This window comes from Drosophila guanche, unplaced genomic scaffold, assembly GCF_900245975.1.
Source record: "Drosophila guanche unplaced genomic scaffold, DGUA_6, whole genome shotgun sequence".
In the NCBI taxonomy this organism is placed as follows: domain Eukaryota; kingdom Metazoa; phylum Arthropoda; class Insecta; order Diptera; family Drosophilidae; genus Drosophila; species Drosophila guanche.
Window position 1 is genome coordinate 12002446 of NW_022995744.1, and position 9712 is coordinate 12012157.

Consider the following 9712-nt stretch of genomic DNA (forward strand, 5'->3'; position numbering starts at 1 on the left):
CCGGGAGTTCGGCATGCGTAAAAGCGTGGCTATGGGCGATAAAGAAAGGGAGACAGAGAGAGAGAGTGAGAAACCTGCGTAGTGGGGAAATGGGTCAAGACAATCACGAAAGCCGCAGAGGCAGCCAGACAGCCTGAGAGCGACGGAGATCGTGTAAAACGGAGCCGGCAAAAATGTTTGCCATCACTTTAGCCCATGCACACTGCAGCCTTTTGGCACGAGAAAATGAGAAAGCCCAAGGAGATTTATTTTCATAGACCTCTAAATGCTCTTTTTGTGACTTTTATGGCTTCCAAAATATTATTTATTTTTGCTGAAAATAACAAATAGGCTTGAAGGCAGCCTTGCTTTGGAGAGGCTAAGTGTTATAATCTCTAAATACCCCAGCAGATGTGAAGACCAGATGTGCATACAAATAACATAAATGAAAATCACAGGGTAACAGAACTGTTATTTTTCCAGACACAAAATGCAAACAGTCATAAAAACTGCAAACTGCAGCGCGCAGCTTCATTTCCTCAGAGCTTAAAAGCAGATGCAAAGGAGCTGACGAACAGCAGTGGAAGATCTGTGGAAGAGATAAGGCGACAGCAGCGACTCAACAGCAGCGACGCCGCAGCAGTGGAGCAGCGAGAAAGAGAGAGAGAGGAAGCGTAAATGAGAGCAGCATTGCAGGGCACTGGGACTGGGTGGTGGGTCTGGGTTTGGCTCCCACTGCAACTGAGACTCGTGCGAGAGTACTCTCGGTCAATTTGTGACGTCAGTTGTGCGTTTTGTCACGTTCGTTTATGCTCTGTGCCATTGCACGACAATTCGTAATACAAAAGCAATAAAAAAGCACCAAAAGAGATGGAATGGATATACTGATACAGGAAGAGAGCAAGATAGACAGAGAGATGTGGACACGGAGCGACATTGACTTTGCAGTTTTTGGTTTTTTTTTGGTGGTAACCGGACCGACTCGATGTTGGTTGATCTTCTGCTGCTGCTGCTGCTGCTGCCGTTTAGGGGAAATTGTGAAGAAAGTGTTGAAAACGAAACTGGAAGAGCGCAAGCGCCTCTCTGTCTCTACCTCTGTCGCCAACTGGCTCTGGGAGAGCGTGCGGGCCAACGCAAACAAGCCGAAGAAGCGCTGGCCAAAACAGAGACGGAGACCCGTCCAGAGACGGAGAGCCATGAGCCGAGACGCAGACGCAGACGCGCGGACCTTACCTGTTGGCTGGGGCCAGCGCCAAGTGGCAGTCAGCGGTTACATCTCAAGCTTTGCAGTCGCCTCTCTCTAGCCAACCACATCTCTCTCTCTCGATACGGATTCAATCAGCGTCTTAATCTTGGCCAAATACAGAGCACTCCTTGGCCAAGCAACTGTTTGTACTGGCCTATAGTTTCGTGTGTTTAATTTTTGGACAACACGTTGCGTGTCTGCCAGCAGATTGGCGTGAAAGTGGTTCATTGCCCGGCGCCAAAGTGCCAATTGTAGCAGATATAATTAAGGATAACGCGTTACCAGCCACCTGTTCGAGAGCCAGGCACTAATTGGCCACAGATCACAAAGTCTGAGCCATCATTAACAAAAATGGTAAGTCAAAAAAGGGGGGAATCCCCCTCAAACACACACACACACACACACACACAACCGTCAGGCATTGGCATGCCAGGCACGAGTTCAGTGTTCGCTTTACCCCAATCCCCAGCCGAAAAGGAGCCAACACACAAAAGGCCCAAATGCAGGCCAAGAGCTTGTGTGACAAATGCCAAATGACAAATTCTTGGCCACAATCTTCGACTGTTTTTGTGTTGTGTGTACTTGTTTTTTGTGTATGTTGGCCAAAACTTTCTTTTGAGGCGTGTTTTTCATTTCGCGGCCAGTTTTCAATTGTTGTTCAAATTTGTGTGCGCCATCTGCCATTTATTTGGAGCCACATGGCCCGTGTCATGAACTGCGACATTTTATATGGACATTAGATAATGGCCAAGTATTAAAAACTGTGGCCTGGCCTCAACCACGTGCCACTCAATTGCATAAAGGCTGCAAAAGTGTCATAAACATAGAAAGTCGTGCCGCAGATTCATAATTATCTAAGATAAACTGTGCTGCGTGTTTTTGTTTTTACGATTTGATTAGCATATACATTCATAATTATATCTGGCTAATAAAATCTGGTAAATAATGTAGGATACACCCATGGGGAAAAGAAAGTCTAAGGAATTTATTGTAGGCCTACATGCTAATTCATTTCATTTGCCATTAAACCATAAAGCCATAAATATTTTATTGGCCTAAATTAGGCTAAAATAAACAAAGTATTTTGAGCTGTGTGCGATATAATGTTTATAGCTTTTAGGTGTAATTTGGTTCAATTTGGGGTGCCCAGACAGGCAAATTATTGGCAAATTAGTGGAATTAATACGATAAATGGGTGTTTGAGGATAATTTGTTTGAAATTATTGTGGAGATTTTCCAATGATGGATGTTTGCCTCTCTGCTGCTGAGCCCTTCCTTCCATTTAGCAACAATAATAACAATCAGCAACGTTTTAGCGCCGCCAATTTCCTGGAATTTGCAGTGAAATCTTGGCCCAGCAGCAAGTGCAAATATTTGTGGCAGCCCAAGCCTTGATTTTATTTACATATAACGAGGCGAAGCTTAAATCGAATGAAATTTCACCCAAGACCTGACTCAGATTCGATAATACTCTCCACACCGATGACGAAACAGACATCAGAAGATGCTAATTAACTGGAATGGGATGGGCGTTCGTGTGTTTTGAAACAAATCAGAAGTGAAACTAAGCTGAAAAAACTGCGTTCAGTCTTTCAAACAGAAATGGGAAATTATGTAAATGTCGATCAGTCACACATTTTTTATAAATGCATTTCTATCTGACTGTTGCGTCAACACGAGAAGTGAAAGACTTTCTTTCTTTGTTTTCCCCGCAGTTGCAGTCGCCTCATCGAAACTTTAATTAATTTTTGTGCATCGCATTGCTTTGAACTGAATCAAGGCCATGCCAAAATAGATTTCCATTTACAGTTTTCAGCCACCACAAATTGAGCACAAAAGCGTTTTGGCCTACTAACTGGCGAATGAGGCGAATATTTGACTAAGAGGCCACACAATGGGGCACCAAAAATGAAGTTATTTTTATTAGATAATGCAAAAGCGAACACAAATTATATCGAAGCGGAGGCATTCTCTGGGCTCAGCTTCACCGTTTCACAGCAGTTTTTGGCATGCAAATTCTTTTCGTTAATTAAAACATCTCCAACGAAACGATGATATATGTTTTTAGGGAACGAAGCCAACCGTTAGATCCACTTTATTTGCTTACTCTTTTGTTAGGGCTTTTGGGCGAATATCTTTTGCCCAGTTGTGTTCCCCCAAATTGGTTACCACAATTATATTTGTGTGTTTTTTGGTTCTGCAGGTGAATTGGAAATGGAAAGCTCTAACAATCCAATGACTTTCAGTTTTTTGTTGTAAACATTCTGGGAAACAAATTCGGGCTAGGTCATATTTAAATTTCACTTTACCAAAAGTAAAGGTTTGGCCAATGCTAAGAGTTTACAATTTTGTGGTGTGTGTGAACGTTAAATGTTTTAGAAATTTGTAGTTTTAATGGATTTGACAGTGGAGTGGGTAACGGGTTAGATTTAATCGGTTTTCTATAGTATTTATTTAAAAGTTTCTTTAAAGAGCTTCCTTGAAAGTTTTTTCTGCAAGAATTTTAGACTGTAATTTTCTTTTTCAAGCAGGATTTCTATCCTGCTTAAATCCGGCTTAAGTTTCACTTTAGTTGTATCCGCTAAATGCGTCAAATATAAATCAAATCACATTTATGTAAATATTTTTTTAGCAACTTTTAATTTACATCTAAATTGCCAGCGACAGCGACAGTGACAGCGGGTCGGCACCGGCCAAAGAAGAAATATTTGTAAATTTCATTATGCAACAGTTCAAAATGGGAAATGCTTTCGCACCCAAAGTTCGAGTTGGGGTCATAAAAGGTTTTACGAGTCGGTTTGCTTGTACTCGCATTTTTGGGTTTCCGTTTAAAGTGGATTCTAAAATGCGTTTAACAGGGCCAGAAACAGGTTCGTTTCCCAAGTCTTTTGTTTACGCAATTTCCGCACCTCCCCAAGAGCCCAAGAGCCCAAAGCCCGAACCTGAATCCAAACTGGAAATGATGAAATGGCTTTTAAGCGTCTCTTTTTCGCTGTCATTCCTATGACAATGAGAGACACACACTCGAGCGTACTGATATAATTTCTCTGTCTTCTTCTCTCTCTCTCTGGTTCCACTTTCAGTTTCTCACAAAGAGTTCAAGTGCGAGGCACTCAATGTTGATGCTGCTGCTGGCCCTCTGCTGCCTGAGCAGCGCTTTTAGCGCCAAGATAACAAAAAAGGTCGAAAAACCCACCGCGACGGGAGACAAAGTGGAGGCAGCTGGTGCAGCCCCAGCAGCCAGCGAGGAGGAAGAAACTGATGAGGCGGAAAGCGACAAAGACGACGACGACGACGACGACGAGAACGACAACGAGGAGGATGATGATGAGGAGGCAGACAAAGATGCAGCAGCAGCAACAGCTGTTGCAACAAGCAGCGGCAGCAAGAACCCCACTGCCGTTCAGGCGACCACAAATCCCACAGATCTCAGTGTCTGGGGCATGGTGCGCACACTGTGGAGCTGGCTGCGCAGCGATCTGGGTGAAAGCCTGTTCGGAGATGACGACGATGAGAAGAAGCCGTCAGCGGACGCTGAAACCTCGGCCGTGGGTGAGTCTCTGCCGCTTCCTATACCAAAAAACATTTACAAACAATTAGTGGAACTATTTGTAATCAGCTTGAGTGGCATTTGCTCGACTTTGGCTGCCATTTCAAAGCTGATTACATCTGACTCTCAAATGATTAGCGGCCTCTTCCAATCAAGACCCATTTCCCAGCTCTCCCTGCTGTGCCCAGCCCCTTGACTCACTTTCGTTTTCAATGAAACCTGACTCGAGCGAGGGCCAAAAAGCGGATAAGCAATAACAGAGATAAACAACAACAAAGCGGCCAAGAGGCGCTAAAAGGTGTTAACAAAAAAAACACAGCGCTGTGCTACAAGTCTGCTCTGTCTCTGGAGCCTTTGCAATTTCACTTTCCGCATCAACTTATTTATTAAATAAATAAGACAAAAAAAAATACGAGTCGCGCTCATCTTTAAAATCATGAGAAAATATTTGAGCCTCACTTTTTTTGCGAGTTGTAGGTTTATTTTTTGTTTTTATTGTTTTTCCGAATGGTTTTTTTAGTGTACTTTCGCATAGTCCGAGGCGTTCAGCTCTGTTTATTGATGAAATTACATTAATAATGGCAGCTAAAACCCCCAACTGGAATGCCATTTCTTTGACCTACGCAAATTCCTCACCAGAATTAATGTTTGAATTATAATTTTCTCTTTCAGAGGGTCGTACATTTGGCAAGATTCGACGCCTGCAAATGGCCCTGATACCCATCATCTTTAAGTTTGGTGTACTGTCCGCCATGGTTGCCTTTTTGGTGGCCATTGGCATGAAGTCGCTCTTCCTGCTGAAGGTTTTGGTTCTGATGAATGCCGTGGCCATTTTGGGCAAGTTTATAACGCTGAAATCGACACTCTTTGGCCAGTATGAGCACGCGGCGCCTACTTTCAACTATCCTGGCTGGAATCCACATGCCAAGGAGTCGTGGGGAGGCACTGGTGTAAGTGGACCCGGTGGACCACATGGACATCCGCCCAGCAAGGAGATTCATCTGCACATCCATGGCAATGCCCAGACGCAGGCACAGCTCGCCAGCCAGGGCTACAACTATGAGACGCAGGGTGGCTGGGCCAGTCGCTCGGATCCCTATGGAGGATATGCCCCAACGGGACAGTTTGCAGGGGAGAGCCAGCAGCCCGCAGTTGCGACTCCTGACGCGATGCCAAAGGAGACAGATCCCATGGCCCTGCTGCCGACCAAGTATCGGGCGAGACATTTGATCCTCTGAGAGCTGCGCCTGCCCCTCTTGGGGATCAGCCGACGACCACCGCTAAGAACGCACACACCACACACTTTTAGTCAGCGGACTTTACGAGAGGACGCAGCTTTACGTACACCTAAAACTAATTTGTAATTAAATTATTTGCCCCCCAAAGTAGCCTTAAATAAATAGCATAAAATATACAACAAAATGTGGGCGATCTTTGCTTTTGGAGTAGCTGAAACAATTACCAAAGAAAGACAACCCCTGGCGTCTCAGAAGTTTGTGATTGATGTTTGCCCCACCAGACAGCGTCGAAGAAGAAAGTCTTTTCAGCTACGGTCGTTTCGGCTCTTTTTTGGGTCTTTGATTAATTGGGCATTTGACGTGTGTGCCACCGAGGAGATTTCTTTCGGCTTCCATAGGGGCGTGTGCTGCAGCTTTGCCTTTTTGCCGTCTAATCATCAACATTATCGCAAACATTGAAATGGTAGTTCGCGCCGAGCCGAGTCATGACTTGACATTGTTCAACGGTAGCTCGAAGCCGGCTGATCCCCAGACAATCGCCAAACACAACACCAAAAGAGAGGCCCAAAGTGGAAGCAAAACACATCAAATTTTGTTCAATAATTATAGACTCAATCATCGAGGTTTATCCATTTATTAGCAACTTTACTTCGTCAAGTTTTCAATTTCATTCAAATATTTGTGTAGAGTGAAAGATGAAAGATTGAGTGACTAAATAAGGGCAACAAATTTGAGTAATCGCCTTAGCTTTACCCTCTTTGACAATCGTTTAGTTGATTGAGATCTCTCAAACGAGTTGGCTGTTGATTGATGGTTGGCTTAGCGGTGGGACAGTAAATTTTTGGGGGCTTCTTCACAGAGAGTGTGGACAGGTAAAGGTAATACAAAAAAAAATGTCACTGATGCATGGTGGGCGTTTGAAAAGGGAGTGCTTCGGAGCCTAGCGAAGATAGAAGAGTTTTATAGAAGAATATTTTGTCTACTAATTATATAAAAATCAATTAGAGGAATAATTTAAGAAAGATTGTTGAGGCAGAATTTTAAATGAAAAATTATTGTATCTGCTAAATAAATCCTTCTTCTATGCGAGTGCCTAATATTAATAATAAATATACCCTATTTACTCTTCGAGTACCGCGTATAAAAAGAGTACGCTAGTTGCATTACCTTAAAAAATTAAAAAAGTTCCAGCCATGTACGCTTAACATTAGACATTTAACATTTCATCTGACAGAAGCTTGACGCCATGAAACTACATCAGCTTCAATTTTCTGCCGCCTTATTCATGGCAGCGAACTATTTAACGAGTTCCAAAGATAGCCGCAATACTGACGGCGCCAGTGGGTTGGAAATGGGTGGCGTCTCAAGGTTTTTTGGCTGTTTTTGGAACTATGATGGTCACAATAACAAATCAGGCCCGTGCCGATCAGGGCGAGGCACAGCTGATTTACCGGAGATAGGCATTATCCAGGCCTTGAAGCATGTCTTAAGCGTAGGCATAGTTCGTTTCCCAAGTCTTTTCAAATTTCATTGTTCGTTTCTTAAGTCCTTTGGCATTTTGAAGTTCGTTTCCTAAGTCCTTTGGCATTTTCACTATCTTTTGGTTCGTTTCCCAAGTCTTTTAAATTTTAACACAAAAACATACAAAAATCAATTGCTACCCAGGGGTGGTGGCGTTGGGGGAATTATCCTCTAGAAAGTGTCAGCACCAGTAGCAATTAAACAACAATGAATAAAACTTATCCGGCAAGTGCAACAAATTAACAAGATTGAGTTAAGTCGCTGGCGATGGCGATGGCGATGGCGTGGCGATCGATAAATATTTATCTGTGGCAATTAGAGGCGTTCGGACAGGCGGCCGAGCATGTAATGGACGTTTTGCTGCTTTTTTGTCTCTGGTACAAATCGAAGCGACTCCTCCTACTCCTCCTCCTCGCTGCTTGTGGTGGAACAGGGTTGGCATTATGGAATCTTGCTCGTTGAGTGATTTATGGGTGGATACACGGGATTTGGACCTGAACTGGCTTGACAGCAGCCAAGCAGCAGCAACCATTAGCCGTCAGCCATCATAAGTGTGGGCAGGCAGCTGAGTGAATGGTGAGTGGTGGAGCACCGTGTGTCCGATGTCGCTCTGCTCTCTGATGTCTTCTTTGTCGGCGTTCGTCCAAAGTGGAGCGTTTCAATTAATTAGTAGCCGTGCCAAAAACCAAAAAAAAACATCACGCATACGAAGGTACGTAAAAGACGTTAAGGCCAAAAGTAAAACAAAACTAAAGAGAGGAGAAATAAATAGAAATAAATGGAAATAGTAAATAAAAATACAAATCCAAAAATCAATGTTGTAAATGAATTTCACTGTTTGTCTGCTTTCTAACGGTCAGCCAATGCACTGGCCATTGCGATTATTGAAATACTTCAAAGGTTTTTTAGTTTCTTTCTTTCTTTCCAATTCAATGGATTTTTCTCAACGACAAATCATGAGGCCAAGTGCAACCAACGACAGCACACACAGTAGCAGCATCTTTTGCCTTGTTTTTCCTATATAAAATGTGGATAATTGCGTCTAACTGACAGCAGCAACGACGACACTGGGCCTACAGGATTGCAGCAGCTGTAGTATCTGTGTAGACCTGCTGTCAGCGGCTCTTGGCTGCTCTCACTCTCTTTCTAACATGATAATTGGACATGGAAGCTCCCTGCATGGACATGCCAATGGACATGGGAATGGGCAACGAGCGACAAACGGTACAACGGGATGTCACAGGCCATCCCTGGCGACATCTCTGGCAGCCCTATGTCCACTTAATTGCCATCGTTAGTGTCCCATCCAACTGGTGTCCCGCTGTTGCTGATGAAAAGTGAAATTGATATATGGATTGAATGTTCATCACGAATTCTACGCTAATTCCCCCTCAAACATTTCGTAATGCTAATCAATAATTCGACGAATGTGCGCTGTGCGTTGACCAAATTGGATTTGGGATTGTATATTGTGGATTGTGCTCACACCTACTTCGTCTCCAACTTCGATCTGACAATCAATATTTTGTGCAAACTTTCTTTTTGTTTGCTGCCAGAGACGAGAGACAGGTGTGTGCCTGCCAATGTTTGTGGGGTTATCAGGCGTAGCCCTGTCTAGGCCTACGCCTTAACACACATCTAGCATTAGCTTGCGAAATGTACAAGTCAATTGTCAATTAGGGACTGCCTTTGGGTGGGTAAATAGCTAGAAAACTTTCCTTTTTCATAGCTTATTATAGGTGAAAATTAGGTTTGGCTGCTGCAGCCACAGAATGTGTTGTGAATGATGCAACTTTGTTGCCCAAATGTTAATTTAATCAATAAACAAATGGACTATGCAATATGTTTGACTAAAAAAAGGTGCTAAGTATGATGAAAACTGATCGCTGAAAGGGAAAGGTAAAAGTGGGCAGGAAATATCTCCCCTGTTTTCCATTGCAACTCCATTGAACCCTGAACAGGGATTAGCATCTGCCTTGGCAGGATTAGCATCTCTCTGCCACGAACGACTTTCCAAATGACATCCAGTGGGGGCCAATGCCAGTTGTCTGCATAATGAAACGAAGAGTTCAATTCGTGTGCCTGCTCAATGCAGACACGAATACTCGTATGTTAATCCATTAGATGGGACTTTAAAGAGGTTAAAACAGCTAAGAAATCACAAATATCTGTTTAAAG

The 9712-nt window shown here is 43.5% G+C and overlaps 1 protein-coding gene across 1 annotated transcript; it reads left to right on the forward strand.

The window, feature by feature from the left end:
• Nucleotides 1-1219: 1219 nt before the first annotated feature.
• Nucleotides 1220-6197, forward strand: LOC117579301. Its single transcript, XM_034265109.1, has 3 exons — nucleotides 1220-1579; nucleotides 4309-4777; nucleotides 5448-6197. The coding sequence occupies exons 1-3, from the start codon at nucleotides 1577-1579 to the stop codon at nucleotides 6011-6013; spliced, it is 1038 nt and encodes a 345-aa protein (XP_034121000.1). The 5' UTR covers nucleotides 1220-1576; the 3' UTR covers nucleotides 6014-6197.
• Nucleotides 6198-9712: the final 3515 nt, after the last annotated feature.

Excerpts from the sequence above, each read along its gene's own strand:
- LOC117579301 (XM_034265109.1), top strand. Across the intron at positions 4,778-5,447 it reads CGCTGAAACCTCGGCCGTGG|AGGGTCGTACATTTGGCAAG; the intron begins GTGAGTCTCTGC and ends TTTCTCTTTCAG.